This window comes from Carcharodon carcharias (assembly GCF_017639515.1).
Source record: "Carcharodon carcharias isolate sCarCar2 chromosome 27 unlocalized genomic scaffold, sCarCar2.pri SUPER_27_unloc_1, whole genome shotgun sequence".
NCBI lineage: Eukaryota > Metazoa > Chordata > Chondrichthyes > Lamniformes > Lamnidae > Carcharodon > Carcharodon carcharias.
Window position 1 is genome coordinate 1,034,245 of NW_024470624.1, and position 16,363 is coordinate 1,050,607.

Genomic DNA, 16,363 nt, shown 5'->3' on the forward strand with positions numbered 1-16,363 from the left:
CTATTTGGCTGCATCGTGAAGACACTTTCCTTGGCCATCAAGTCCTGGACTGGGACTTAAACCGGGAGCTTTAGACTCAGAGGCAGGGACACTACCCACTGCTCCACAAGACCCCGGCATCCATTGCCCTCCCCCATATGTCACCCAGCTGTCTATATCTTTACAGAAAGAGAGTCATATTCTACTCGAAACATTAACTCCATTTCTTTCTTCACAGGTGATTCCAAACCTGTTGTGTGTCTCCAGCACTTTCTGTTTCTATTTCAGTCGAAGTGTTTACACTCGAAACCCTGTTTTGCTAAGGGAGCATCACAATCTCATCCAGTGACTACCCACATGTACTTTGTTTCCGGGCGGGGTCACAGCGCCCCCCCCCCCACTCCCACTTTCCATCCCAGTCCCAGGAGTTTGGAGACCGGGCTCCGGATGAGTAATGGCGGCCACAGCTCCCACAATCCCCCGCGCTGGGGTAGCCGCTCTATCCGCCACACCGGCGGGTGACCCGGGGAGGGTAAGTTGCGCATGTGCGGGAGAGAGCCCCGCCCTTTGCCTTCATGCTGAGGTCTCCACCAATGGGAAAAGTTGGTGAATCGGATGGAACTCTGGCCCTCCAGCTAGACAGAGCACGGGCTTTGTGTGAATGAAGATTGAGCTTCACACAGACTAAAACTTCCTCCTGTGTCCAACATCTGTGAGTAAAACACTTTCTTTTCTCCCCCTTTCCGTTTCTTTTCTCATTTTGGGGTGAAATTGTTGACTTGCAGGAACTGAAGGGAAAGGAATTGAATGCAGTGAGGGTGCAGACTCTGGAAAGGTTGGCCTGAGTCTCTCTCTCTCTCTATTAAAGACATTGACACCCTTTGCTCCCTCTGCTTGACACATTTATTTGTTGGCTAAAAGGATGGTCTCTTTCCTAATGTTCACGATTAAAGGGGTGGTTTCCCCAGGAGATGGCTGACATTTAAGGGGGCAGGAAATTAATATAGGACAGAGATATGTCGTGTGTTGTTATATGGTACATATTAGACCTTATATTTATGGTTCAGGAATAAAGTACATTTATTATTATTTCTAGTCTTTTAATATATATAGGTACATACATATTCAATATATTTTTGCCTGTGTCATCAAGTTCATTTATTATTTCTCGCCTTGTAATATAGTACTGGAGCTACCTTATATATTTCCAGCCTGACATTCATTACTACACAGAAAGAGTCCATTTGGAAACTCAAGTCCAAGATCGTGACCATGTGCTAAATAAGTAAAGTTCCTCTTTGCATTCCCCCTGTATCTCTCACAAGTACATGTACTTCTATGAAGATTTTCAAGTCTTCGACAGGAATCAGTGAACATGCGTTTTTTGATGAGGGTGCCCATTCGTTGCAGCAGAGTGAGAATGGAGGAAGAGTGTGTGGGATACAGATTTACAGCTTTTGGGGAATGAGAGAGGAATGAATGCTCCATACAAACTCGAATTGTTGTTTCTGAATTTCTGTACTGTACTGACAGTGATGAATTTTGTAAACGCCTTTTACAGTATAACAGAAGGGGATTTGCAGACAGAAATCTCAATGTAAACATCACATCAAGCTCTGAGAGAGCAACTCATTTCATCAGGACCTGAATATCACCAGCCTTTGAATCCAGAAGGAGAAATGTTTGTCTGCTCTGTCAGCCTCAATCAGTTTTAAATGTCTGTGTGACTGGAAAAGCACCGAGACACACACAGCCGAGTGAGAATGTTTCCAGTTCACTGACTGTGAAAAGGGCTTTCACCAGTTACACAGACTAAAAAAAAATCACCATTCACAGTGAGGAGAGACATTGTACATGAGGGGTCGAAGGGTCATGAGGACTTGAAACATCAACTCTTTTCTTCTCCGCCGATGCTGCCAGACCTGCTGAGTTTTTCCAGGTAATTCTGTTTTTGTTTTTGTTTGAGATATTGTACATGTTCTGTGCGTGGACAAGGCTTCAACTGACCATTGGACCTGGGGACACACAAAAACACCTGCACCATGGAGAAATCGTGGAAATGTTGGGACTGTGGGAAGGGATTCAGATGCCCATCTGAGTTGGAAATTCATAGACGCAGTCACACCGGGGAGAGGCCATTCACCTGCTCTGAGTGGAAAGGGTTTCTGTCATTCATAATGTCACACAAACTAGTTCACACCGGTGAGAGACCATTCACCTGCTCTGAGTGTGGGAAGAGATTCAAATCCCCATCTAAGCTGAAGATTCACTGACACACTCACACTGGGGAGGGGCCATTCACCTGCTTTGAGTGTGGGAAGGGATTCACTCAATTGTCAAACCTGTAGACACACCTGCGAGTTCACACTGGGGAGAGGCCATTCACCTGTTCTGCGTGTGGTAAGGGATTCAGTAATTCATCTGGCCTGCAGACACATCAGCGAATTCACACCAGGGAGAGGCCGTTCACCTGCTATGAGTGTGAGAAGGGATTCAGAGATTCAGCCAGCCTGCTGACTCATCAGCGAGTTCACACAGGGGAAAGGCCGTTCATCTGCCCTGTCTGTGGGAAGGGCTTCAATCAGCCAAGCAACCTCCTGTGACACCAGTGAGTTCACAAATAATTACAGAAGTTGGATTCTGCTGTTATTGCTGCTGTTAATCACATCCAGGACTGAACCATGTTCATTCTGATACTTGGTGAAGTAGGAGGGTCAGTGGGTTTCTTTTTGCTGGACTGGCCGGTCTCATGACTTTGCTTCCAGTGGGCTGATACTCTTTGAGCCTGGGAGTGCACTTTTCCACTGAAATGATCCACAAAAGCTGATTAAGTACATTTATTTTATCCTAGACAGTAAATAATGCTTTTCTTATGACTGGAGGTAGATCTAAAAGAAGTACAATTTGTCTCTATTCCATTGAGTCTACAGCACAGGGCCAGGCCAGTCGGCTCAGTTGGTCTCTGTCAGTATTTATGCTCCACATGAGCCTCCACCCACCCCTCTTCATCTCCCCCCATCAGCACATCCTTCTATTCCTTTTTCCCTCATGTATGTATCTAGCTTCCCCTTAAATGTATTAATGCAAATGCAATTCACCTCAACCACTTGCTGTGGCAGCAAGTTCCATATTCTCACCACTTGCTGGATAAAGAGGTTTCTCATGAAATCCCTATTGGTTTTTTGATCCCCTTTACCATCTTTAAGACTTCCATCAGATCACCCTTCAGCCTTCTCTTTTCTAGAGAAAAGCAGCCCCAGCCTTTCCTGAGGGCTAAATGCTCTCAGTTCTGCAATTATTCTTGTGAATCTTTGTTGCCCCATCTCCAGTGCCCATATTTCCTTTTTCTAAATGGAGATCACAAATATTGACAGTACTCCCAGTGTAGTCTAACCATGATTCGAAACAAGTTGAACATAACCTCCCTACTTTTCAATTCTATCCCTCTAGAATGGAACCTATATCTGGGCCCCACACTTTTGGAAAGATGTGAAGTTCTTAGAGAGGGAGCAGAGGAGATTTACGAGAATGGCACCAGAGATGAGGGACTTCAGTTATTTGGAGAGATTGCAGCAGCTACAATTGTCCTCTTTAGATCATTGAGTCATTGGGGAAGAAAATGTGGCCATTCTGTCTATCAAGTCCATGATAGCTCTATATAGAGCAAACCAGTCAGTCCCATTGCTTCGTGGTTTCCCCATAGCCTGGCAGCTTTATTTCCCTGTACTGCCCATGCAATTTCATTTAAATTTCGCTCATTTCCTCTGTTTCCACCACACTCAAAGGCAGCAAGTTCCAGGACATTACCACTCGCTGTGTAAAAATGTTCCTCCTCACATTCCCCTGCATCTCCTGCCCAAAACCTTAAATCTGTGTCCCCCTCGTTCTTGTACCATCAGCGAATGGGAACAGCTTTTCTTTGTCCACCTTCTCTAAACCTGTCATAATCTTGTACACCTCTGTCAAATCTCCCCTCAACCTCCTTTGCTCCAAGGAGAACAACCCCAGTTTGACATCAAAAATAAAATATGTTCATGCCTGACATCAAATGTGAATGTTGAATTTCTGTTTTGAAAATATTAATATATTGTACTGGACAATAAAGGAGTTGGAATAACTCACCTTGGGTGTCTCTCAGTGGAATATATCAATCTGGTATCCACGTACATTCTAGTGAAAGGCAAGAAAGTGGAGATCAGATGAATAATTTGATATATTATCTTGGAAATATTTGTTTCCTTTGACAATGATTTAAAAAAAAACACACATTTGACAGCCTGGCCAACACATGAAATATCAGGGCCATAACAGGGGGAGATAAGCAAAGGCAGACACTCACTTTGATCTTTTGATAAGCACACCTGAAAGTTCAGAAAATGTGGCCTGACATTGGGATATCAGTGTGAGTGTGCAGATGTGACTTCTTACATGTGAAGACAATAGCATGTGTAAATTCATGGTGAAGTGGACTGAACACTGAGTCCCAAACATACACAGCTACTTGACAAACAGCCTGACATCAAATGGTTAATATAGCCAGGGGAATGAGACAATATTTTGACATCATCAAGGCACTGACACACACTTCAGAGAGAAACTGACTTTAAAACAGTCAGGATAGAATTAAACACATTGGTCAAGGTCAAAAAATAAGTAACAGAGACAAACATTTGGGTTGGGACAATTAAGGGCTAGGGAGAAATAATACTGAGTGTGAACCACAAGAGTAAGGAGAGAGCTGGAGAATCTTTTACATCCATGCTTGATCTGTTGCTTGAAGCATATGTCCTTATGTACTAGTAATCTAGAACTCACGGTGCTCCTTCAGGAGAAGAAAAGATTGAGTAGATGTTACCCCAGGTGGGGCCAGAACAGAACTGGAAATAATAGAGTGAAATTGAGTGAGGGGTCAGAGACAGAGTTCTCCTCCCCTTCAAGGCGTGGACTGTAAGAATCCTGGGGGAACCCCCTACTTCAGGATTTCTTGCCAATTAGTGAACACTGAATTAAAAACTATGACAGGCTGTGCATTGATTTTTAATTTGATTGTTACACTTCTCCTGTTTTTATTCGTGTTATGATTACTCTCTGGGTGAGGATGGTTGACAGGTGACAGGAATTGTGGTTTGGAATGCTGACTCCCTGTACCGGGGACGGAGCGTGGGAAACCAATTGTTTGAGAGTTTGACATGGCTTGGCCAGGCACAGATGGTTCAATGACAGGTTTTGTAATTGGTCCATTCAAATGTTAGCTCGGCAATGATTGGGTTAAATCAGTCTCCATAGACTTTGTGATGTAAAAAAGTATCAGAAGGGATTCCCCGAGCACAGAGATTTGTAGAGGTTTTACATATTGCATTGACTGGTGCCATGGCATCTGGGGCAGACCAGGGAGCATTTACGTGGAGATGGTGCTTCCACCCAGAGTGTAATGGTAATGCTGCTGCACTTTGATACTACTGCTCAGACATGAGCATCTGTCAGGTCTTATTTATACTGAATAAAATCTAACCACTGTCACCAATAAGGGTTATCACTGTGAATCATTTCAGAATTTGGGAAAAGAGGATAAACGGTTAATTGACCCCCTGACCCCCATTTTCTAAGATCGCTGTGTCAAAAATAAATTCTCATCTCCCCCTCTGGCTCCTTTGCCAATTACCTTAGAGGGACTCACTTTCTGTAAAAGAGCCTGCCAACCCCTCTCACCCACTTTCCCTAAAGTGCAGAAATCTAATCATGAAAAATCCAGAAAAATCAAATAATTTTACTGATATAAGTTTATTAATGAAACAGAACACGGTTAAAAACAGAAAATTACTTGAGGATCAAAGACAACCAGAGTAAAAGGATGTGCACAATGTTCTGGACCCTAATGGTTTATCTTTAATTCATCTGTCCCCTGTTTGCTGCCCTCTTTGTGGAACACCTCCACTCAGTCCACAAGCACAACCCTGACCTTCCAATTGCTCACCATTATAATTCATCACCTCGCTTTCATGCTCACATTTCTGTCCTCGGCCTGCTGCAATGTTCCCAAGAAGCCCAACACAAGCTGGACGAGCACTTGGACACTGATGAGGCACTTTGCAGCCTCCTGGACTTAACATTGAGTTCAACAACTTCAGACCGTCAACTCTATCCTTCATTTGGATCTATTTTTCGTGGCTGCATTTGCTGCCAACGCGTGGCGTGCTCAGTTGTATCACTTCATGCCGTGACATCATTGTGAGTGACGGAGATCAGAACTCTACTCATTCTCCCAGCCTCCGTGTGATACTCATCCTCTCCAGTTAGTTTCTCCCTGTTTTTAAACCAATTTCGAACTCACAGCAATCCCAATGAGAACTGAAACTGAAGAACAAAATTCAATGAACAATCAGAGAGTGGATTTTGGACCAAGAAAGGGCTATTTCATTCAGAACAAAATTCAATACCCATTTTCCCCTCGGTCACTTCCTTTAGCTTTCTCTGTTTCCATGGCATATTTTCAGTTCTATTATATACAAACCCGGGCAGCTCGCTCATCGATACCTGAAACATTTTACTATTCTCTGCACTGTCTGTTTCTTTTAACATAGAGTCAAATACAATCCACTGTTTCTCTTCCACAATCTGTAACATATGTAGTTTTGTTAACAATAACAACGGAAATGTATGGTTTTACTTTCCAACGTTTCTAATCGGGCTGTGTTTACTGCAGGTGCATCCGGCCAATGACGTTATTGGTGTTGAGCGCTCACACAGACAAGTGCACATGTGCAGATGGGTATTGATGGCCATCTTGTGCAGTCATCTTGTGCGGTCATCTTGCGTTGACAGGGGACAAGTGTTTTTTAACCAAGTGCCAGTCTGTATATCATTTTCATGATTTTTGCTTTCAGACAGAGCTGTCTCTTATTCTGCCATTAACACTTACTCTAGGTGAATGCTTTGTTTCTTTATTACAACCATTACTACTCCTTTTACATGGTTCCATGATATTTTTGGCATTTAATCTCGCCACCCACAAACCAATCCCTGACATTCCCTTTTGTTTTACCTGACCCTCTCCCCTTTCTCAACAGCATTAAACCCATCACATTTCTCCCTCTCTTTACTTCTTAAGTCATATTGGACTCGTATATGAAGTCTGTTTCTCTCTCCACAGATGCTGCCAGACCTTTCCATAACTTTCTGTATTTATTTTGGATCAACCTGTAGTGGTAGGAAAACAATATTTACAATCCAGGATAAAATAAATCTATTTTGTCAGCTTTTGCAGATCATTTCAGCAGAAATGTGAATTCCAAGGCTCAAAGATCATCAGACCAATGGAAGCAAATTCAAGAGACCGGCCAGTCCAGCAAAAAGAAACCCTCCGACCCTCCCACTTCACCAAGTGTCAGAATGCACATGGTTCAGTCCTGGATGAGATTAACAGCAGCAATAACAGCAGAATCCAAACCCTGTAATCACTTGTGAACTCGCTGGTGTCTCAGCAAGTGCGATGAGTGAGTGAATCCCTTCCCACACTGAGCACAGGTGAACTGTCTTTGCCCGGTGTGAACTCGCTTGTGAGTCTGCAGGCTGTATGAGTCAGTGAATCCCTTACTGCACTCGGCGCAGGTGAAGGGCGTCTTCCCAGTGTGAATTCGCTGGTGTGCCAGCAGGGTGGATGAAACAGTGAATCTCTTCCCACACTCAGAACAGGTGAACGGCCTCGCCCCACTGTGAACTCGCTGGTGTTTTGTAAGGTGAGATGAATTACTGAATCCCTTCCCACATTCAGAGCAGGTGAACAGCCTCTCCCCAGTGTGAACTCACTGGTGTGTCTGCAGATGAGTTGAAATACTGAATCCCTTCCCACACTCAGAACAGGTAAATGGCTTTTCCCTGTTGTTAACTCGCTGATGCCTCTGGAAGTTGGATGAATTACTGAATCCCATCCCACACTCAGAGCAGGTGAAGGGCCTCTCCCCAGCGTGAACTCGCTGGTGTGTCTGCAGGGTGGAAGAAGCAGAGAATCCTTCCCATACTCAGAGCAGGTGAACGGCCTCTCCCCAGTGTGACTGCATTGATGAGTTTCCAGTTTCAATGGGGTTTTGAATCCCGTCCCACAGTCCCCACATTTCCACTGTTTCTCCATGGTGCAGGTGTGCTTGTGACTCTCCAGGTTCAACAGTCAGTTGAAGCCTAGTCCACACACAGAACACGTGTACGATTTGTCGCCGCTGAGAATGGTGATGTTTTTTCAGGCTGTGTAACTGGTTAAAGCTCTTTCCACAGTCAGTGCACTGGAACACTCTCACTCAGGTGTGTGTGTCTCGGTGCTTTTCCAATCACATTGATGTTTAAAATCTTTTGAAGCAGGAAAACAAACATTTCTCCTTCTAGATTCAAAGGCCAGTGATATTCAGGTCGCGATGAATCAAGCAATTGTCAGATTTTGACGTTAAGTTTGATTTGAGATTTCAGTCCGCAAATCCTCCCCTTCTAATATCCTGTAAAAGGAGTTTAGAAAAGACATCACTGTCAGTACAGGATAGATATTCAGAACAATTTTAGTTTCTGTGGTGTACTCTCTCATTCCCCAAAAGCTGTAAGACTCCTCAGCACGCACACTCTCTACATTCCAATTCTGTTATACTCTCTCTCTATTCTCATTCTGCTGTATGTACAGCAACTAAAATGTGTTTAATGTACAGAACTCTTGCATGATTATGAGACACTTGGGGCTGTGAGGGAGAACTTTATTTTGACAGCAAGTGGTGATGATCTGTAACTCGCTGCCTATGAGGGTGGTGGAAGTGGAGGCGATCAATGATTCCAAAATGAAGCTGGATGGACACTTGAAGGAAATAACCTTGCAGAGGAACGGGTACATAGAAGGGGATTGGGACTGTCTGGATTTCTCTACAGAGAGTCGGCATAGACTCAAATTACTGAATGGGCTCCTTCTGTGCAGTAATGACTCTATGACTGGAAATATATAATGTAACTACAGTAATATATATTAGGACTAGAAATAAAATAAATGTGCTTTATTACAGAACAATAAATATCACAAAATTAGACATATTTATGTCCTATATTACTATATTGTCCGGGGTGTGCAACTCCTCTGAAATAAAATAAGGGACACTTCAGCTGTGGGGCTGGAGGCATGGAGTAGGGGAGGCTGGAGACAGAGAGCACTGGTTGTGGTGGGCTTGAGTTTCAATAAGGGGGGTAGGGAAGGGGGGTCTTGAGACAATAATCGTGGGAGGTTGGGGTTTAAAATCAACTGAATCTTGCAACTTATCTTGTTTAGTCAGAACATCATCATCTCTCTGCTGGTCAGCTCGCTCACTTACCGCCCCACTTGAATCACTCAAATTCACCCTGGAGACCCCTGGGATCAGTTTCCCACAGGCTGTCCTAGAAATATGGGACAAAAGGCAAAATAAGGAGCAATCCCTTAAAATGCAGGACAGTTAATCACCCTGAAATTGACCTCTTAAATGTCAGCCATCTCCTGGGGAAACCACCCCTTTAATTGTGAACATTAAGAAAGAGATCATCCTTTTAGCCAGACAAATAAAAGTGTCAAGCTGAGGGAGCAAAGGATGTCAATGTCTTTAAGAGAGAGACCTGGCCAACCTTTCCAGAGTCTACACCCTCCCTGGATTCACTTCCTTTCCCTTCAGTTCCTGCAAGTCGACAATTTGCCCCCAAAATGAGAAAATAAATAGAAAGGGGGAAAAATGAAAGTGTTTTACTCAGATGTTGGACACAGGAGGAAGTTTTAGTCTGCGGCGCTCAATCTTCATTCACACCAAGCCCGCGCTCTGATTGACTGGAGGACCAGAGTCCTTCCGGTCCGGTTCTATTGGTGAAAAAAACAAAAAAACTGCGGATGCTGGAAATCCAAAACAAAAACAGAATTACCTGGAAAAAGTCAGCAGGTCTGGCAGCATCGGCGGAGAAGAAAAGAGTTGACGTTTCGAGTCCTCATGACCCTTCGACAGAACTTGAGTCAACTCTTTTCTTCTCCGCCGATGCTGCCAGACCTGCTGAGTTTTTCCAGGTAATTCTGCTTTTCTATTGGTGAAACCTTCAGCATGAAGGGAAGGTGGGAGGTGGGCTCTCCTCCGCACATGCGCAGCTTCCTCTCTCTCCCTTGGACATGCGCAGTCCCGGGTCGCCCGCCTGCGCGGCGGATAGAGCGATTTTCCCAATGCGGGGGATTGTGGGAATTACGGCCGCCATTACTCATTCGGAGCCCAGTCTCCAAACTCCTGGGACTGGGATGGAAAGTGGGGGTCGGGGTCGCAGTGATCCCATCCTGACACAAATTACATGTGGGTAGTCACTGGATTTGATTATGATGCTCCCTTAGCCAAACAGTTTGTTAACTTAAGGTGTAAAGATTTAGAGACTGGGTGACATATTGGGGAGGGCAATAGGTGAGCGTGAAACTGAACCCAAGAATCAGCACTTTCAGGTGAGGAGAATTGGGGAAAAATCAGGAGGATAAATTCGGGTGAATTTGGGTTACAAACAATATTGAGGAGGGAGTGTGTGAGGGGCAGAGATTTATAGTTTGAGATGGCAAACAAGTTTATATCACATAATCATGATCTTGCACAACTTCATCAAATGTTTGTCAAATTTTGTTTCACTGTGATCCTGTGAAACATTGTGGGACGTTATATTATGTTAATGGTGCTGCATAGATATAAGTTGTTGTTTTATTCAGAGCTGCCAGTTGAACTCCCCCACTGCCCCCAATTCCAAGACCACCATCATGAACAGTCTGATCAGCTGTCTTATTCTCACAGCATAGCCCAGCACAGTGAACCAACTGAAAGTGAATCTCCTGTTGGACAGTTTGTTAATTTCAGGTGTAAAGATTCCGGCACCTGGGTGAAATATTGGAGAGAGGAAGAGGTGAATGTGAAACTGAGCCCAAGATCAGCACCTTCAGGGGAGGAGAATTGGGGAAAAAGCAGGAGCAGCATAGTAGGACGAATTAAGGTTACAATGAATAGGGAGGAGGAAGTGTGTGGGTGACAGAGATTTATAGTTTGAGAGGGATAAATATGTTTCATGAGAACTAGAATTCTCAGTTCCGAATTTCTATCATGTATTGACAGTGATGACTTGATGACATCAACCCTATCACACCCTGTCATAATCTTAAACTTCTCTATCAGGTCAGCCCTCAGCCTTCTCTTTTCCAGAGAATATATTCCCAGCCTGTTCAATCTAATTTGCAACTTAAACTTTTTCAGTTCTGATATCACATCTTTGAATCTTTCTTGCGCCTTCTCAAGGCTCTCTCCCAGTGTTAAAGGGGTGCGTAAATAAAATTGGTTGCAGGTGCCTAATCACTTAGTTACATATTGAATCCCTATATTTCAAATTGACCCTCTCAAATGTATTAATTTGAAAGAGAATTAACCATCAGGCAAGACAGGACTCTGAAATAACAAATAATATCAATGTTTATTTAAAGAAAAAGGCATACTTCTGAAATACATGAGCAACTTTCCCCACCTCAATTGGGCGATCACTCCAGGTAGGAGTGTGAATCTTCCTCAGGTTCCTGAACCAACAGCGATTTCCCACAATCCTGCCCCAGGGGTCACTCAGTACCTCCACCACTGGAGTCCAACTCGCAAGCCCAAGATGATTCTCGAAACCCACTTTTAATCTTTAAATCAGCATAACCACATCTCAAATAAGGCTTGTTGTCATTAGACCATTGATTATTGTTGTTACTGGATTAATTTTATTGGATTTAACCATTTTTGTACAATGTTCCATGGAGCAGAACAATGGAACCATTGCTGCATCCAGAGAGATCTACAGGAAGACTGTTGACTATAATCGGCCATGCAAGGCTTTGTTCAATGTTTAAATTTTCAGAGGGGTGAAGACATTATTATATCAGTCACACAGAGCTGAACAGAAACCCGTCTCTTTAAATACAGATACAGGGAAGAGGCTGAAATGAAATCTGTTCCTTTTAACCTGCACAAAAGCAGGAGGCTCAGATTCACAGACTGCAGAAGGAGTCCATTCAGCCCATCGTGCCCCTGCCATCTCTTTGAAAGGACTCTCTGATTCACCCAACTGCTCTGCCCTTTCCCCACAGCACTGCAAATTTTTCCCCTTCAAGTATCTACTCTTTTGAAAGATGCTATTGACTCACTTTCTGTTGAAGAGCATGCCAACCCCTCTCAGCCACTTTCCCTAAAGTGCAGAAATCTAATCATGAAAACTTCAGAAAACTCAAAATATTTCAACTGATAAAAGTTTATTAATGAAACAGAACATGGTTAAAAACAGAAAATTACTTGAGGATCAAAGACAACCAGATTAAAAGCATGTGCACAATGTTCTGGACCCAAATGCTTTCTTTTTAATTCATCTGTCCCCTGTTCACTGCCCTCCTTGTGGAAGACCTCCGCTCAGTCCACAAGCATGACTCTGACCTTCCAGTTGCTGCCATTATAATTCACCACCTTGCTCTCATGCTCACATTTCTGTCCTCGGCTTGCTGCAATGTTCCTGAGAAGCCCAACAGAAGCTGGACATACATCACCTCATCCTCCAGTGAGGCACTTTACAGCCTTCTGGACTCAGCATTGAGTGCAACAACTTCAGACTGTCAACCCAGTCCTCTGTTTTGATCTTTTTTTGCCAAGTGCCAGTCTGCATCTTGTTTTCATGTTTTTGCTTTCAGAACAGCTGTCCTTTATTCTGCCATAAACACTTACTCTGGGCCAATGCTTTGTTTCTTTACTACAACCATTACCTCTCCCTTTGCCTTTTGTTCCATGATATACTTGTTATTTAATCTCGCCCGCCCTCTAACCAATCCCTGACTTTCCCTTTTGTTCTTCCGGAACCTTCCCCCTTTCTCAACAGCATCAAACCCATCATATTTCTCCATCTCTGAAATTCTGGAGAAGAGTCAGACTGGACTCGAAACGTTTCTCTCTCCAAAGATGCTGCCAGACTTGCTGAGTTTTCCTAAACTTCCTGTATTTATTTTAGATTTACCTGTAGTGGTAGGAAAAACCCTATTTACTGTCGAGGATAAAATAAATGTCCTTCATCAGCTTTTGTGGATCATTTCAGTGGAAATGTGCACTCCCAGGCTCAAAGAGCATCAGCCCACTGGAAGCAAAGTCATGAGTCCGGCCAGTCAAGTAGAAAGAAACCCTCTGACCCTCCCACTTCACAAACTGTCAGAATGAATGTGGTTCATTTCTCAATGTGATTAACAGCAGAAATAATAGCAGAATCCAACCGCTGGAATCACTTGTGAACTTGCTGGTGTCTCGACAGGTGGGATGACTGATTGAATCCCTTCCCACACTCAGAGCAGGTGAACGGTCTCTCCCTGGTGTGAACTCGCTGGTGTCTCAGCAGGTCAGCTGAATTACTGAATCCTTTCCCACACTCAGAGCAGGTAAGTGGCCTCTCCCCTCTGTGAACTCGCTGGTGTTTCCGCAGGTCAGATGAATTACTGAATCTCTTCTCACATTGAGAGCAGGTGAAAGGCCTCTCCCCAGTGTGAAGTCGCTGGTGTCGCAGCAGGTTGGATGAATCAATAAATCCCTTCCCACATTCAGAGCAGGCAAATGGCCTCTCCCCAGTGTGAATTCGCTGGTGTGACTGCAAGCTGGATAACTGACTGAATCCCTTCCCACATTCAGAGCAGGTGAACGGCCTCTCCCCAGTGTGAATTCGCTGGTGTGACTGCAAGCTGGATAACTGACTGAATCCCTTCTCACATTCAGAGCAGGTGAACGGCCTCTCCCCAGTGTGAAGTCGCTGGTGTCTCAGCAGGTTGATTGAATGAGCGAATCCCTTCCCATATATAGAGCAGATGAATGGCCTCTCCCCAGTATGACTACGTCGGTGAGCTTCCAGCTCAGATGGGGATCTGAATCCTTTCCCACAGTCCCCACATTTCCATGGTTTTTCCATGGTGTGGGTGTCCTTGTGTGTCTCCAGATCCGATGGTCAGTTGAAGCTCGTCCTCACACAGGACATGTTTAATGGCTCTCTCCACTGTGAATGGTGTGATGTTTTTTCAGGCTGTGTAACTGGTTAAAGTTCTTTCCACAGTCAGTGCCATGGAACACTCTCACTCGGGTGTCTGTGTCTCGGTGCTTTTCCAGTCACACTGATGTTTAAAATCTTTAGAAGCAGACAGAACAGATAAACGTTTCTCCTTCTAGATTCAAAGGCCGATGATATTCAGGTCCCGATGCACTGAGTGACTGTTAGACCTTGACGTTTGGTTTGAGATTTCTGTCTGGAAATCCTCCACTTCTAATATCCTGTAAAAGGAATTTACAAAAGCCATCATTCTCCCTCCATTCTCACTCTGCTGTAATATACACCCAACATTACTGCACTAAAATTGTGTGTAATACACAGAACTCTATCACATGATTAGAGAAACACGAGGCTGTGGGGAGGAACTCTATTTCAGGAGCAAGTGGTGATGATCTGGAACCCACTGCCTACAGGAATGGTGGATGCACAGATGGTCAATAATTTAAAAATGAAACAAAAACAAAAATAGCTGGAAAAACTCAGCAGGTCTGACAGCATCTGCAGAGAGGAATGCAGTTAACGTTGCGAGTCAGTATAACTCTTCATCAGAATTAAATTGGATGGACGCTTGAAGGAAATAAACTTGCAGAAGAATTGGGAGATAGAGGGGAAATGGGACTGACAGGATTGCTCTACAGAGAATCGCATGGACTCGAGTTGTCAAATGGGCTCCTTCTGTGCCGTACTGACTCTATTATTGCAAATATATTACGCAACTACAGTCCTAAATTACAAGACTGGAACGGATAATAAATGGACTTAATTACAGAAATATAAATAATACATCTAAAGAGTTTCCTATCACAATATTAGACATATCTATGTCCTCCATTATATTGTCCAGAGGGACAAAATGCTAACAAAATAAAACATGGGACACTTCAGCAGTTGGGCTGGAGGCATGGGTGGGACCGGGGAGATGGTGCAATGCTGGTGACCAAGAAAGTAGATTAGGGGGGGCGTTTGGTTTCAAGGAGAGGGGGTGGGGAGAAGGGGTAATGAGACAATAATAGTGAGAAGGGTGGTGGGGTTTAAAATAAACAAAAACTTACAACTTGTCTTGTTCAGTCACAACAACATCTCTCTGCTGGCCGACTCACTGCGTTGCAGTTCCACTCGAATCACTCAAACTCTCTCTGGAGACTCCCAGGATCAGTTTCCCACAGGCTGTCCTAGAAATACGGGACAAAAGGCAAAATAAGAAGCAAACCTTGAAAATACAGGACAGTTAAACACCCTGAAATTGTCCCCTTAAATGTCAGCCATCTCCTGGGGAAACCACCCCTTTAATTGTGAACATTAGGAAAGAGACCATCCTTTTAGCCAGACAAATAAACGTGTCAAGCTGAGGGAGCAAAGGATGTCAATGTCTTTAAGAGAGAGAGAGAGACCTGGACCAACCTTTCCAGAGTCTGCACCCTCCCTGGATTCACTTCCTTTCCCTTCAGTTCCTAAAGTCAACAATTTACCACCAGAATGAGAAAAATGGAAAGGGGGAGAAAAGAAAATGTTTTACTCACAGGTGTTGGACACAGGAAGAAGTTTTAATCTGTCTCAATCTTCATTCACACCAAGCCCGCGATCTGATTGGCTGGAGGACCAGAATCCTTCCGGTCCTCCAATTCTCCCCATTCCCTCAACATGAAGGTTACGGTGGGGGGGGGGGTGGTGTTGGATGGGTAGGGGGTGGGGTGGTGGTAGCTGTCCCCCCCCGTACATGCGCAGCTTTCCCTCTGCCTTGGACATGCGCAGTCCCGGGGCGCCCTCTTGCGCGGCGGATAGAGCTGTTTCCCCTGCGCGGGGCATTGTGGGAGCTGCGGTCGCCATTACCCATCCTAAGCGCAGTCTCCAAACCCCTGATACTGAGATGGAAAGTGGGGGTGGGGGGCGAAGTGACCTCACCCTGACACAACGTACATATGGGTAGTCACAGGGTTTGACTGTGACGCTCCCTTCGCAAAAACAGTTTGTTAACTTCATGTGTAAAGATTTAGACACCTGGGTGACATATTGGGGAGGGCAATAGGTGAGTGTGAAACTGAACCCGAAAGTCAGCACCTTGAGGAGAGGAGAATTAGATAAAAGGCAAGAGGAGGATAGTAGGGTGAATATGGGTTAGACAAAAATGAAAATAGAAAGCGCTGGAGACACTCAACAGGTCTGGAATCATGTGTGGACAGAGAAACGGAGTTAACATTTCAAGTAGAATATCACTCTCCTTCTGTAACGATGTAGACTCCTGGGTGACATATTGGGGAGGGCAATAGGTAACGGAGGAGGTCTT

The 16,363-nt window shown here is 44.3% G+C and overlaps 1 protein-coding gene and 1 long non-coding RNA gene across 2 annotated transcripts in view; both read right to left on the bottom strand.

Moving 5' to 3' along the window:
* Positions 1-7,726: 7,726 nt before the first annotated feature.
* Positions 7,727-9,876, bottom strand: LOC121273730. The gene is made up of 3 exons (XR_005942065.1): positions 9,720-9,876; positions 9,315-9,378; positions 7,727-8,462 (listed from the first exon to the last, which is right to left on the bottom strand). It is a non-coding gene; the product is annotated as an uncharacterized LOC121273730 (long non-coding RNA).
* A 3,426-nt stretch (positions 9,877-13,302) lies between these two features.
* The window catches only part of LOC121273587 (zinc finger protein 239-like), a gene marked incomplete at its 3' end in the record, with an annotated part of 30,907 nt that continues 27,846 nt past the window's right edge, over positions 13,303-16,363 (bottom strand). Inside the window, exon 3 of the mRNA XM_041180743.1 lies at positions 13,303-13,965. Within this exon, the coding sequence (XP_041036677.1) occupies positions 13,303-13,965 (663 nt within the window). The remainder of the gene's footprint in view (positions 13,966-16,363) is intronic.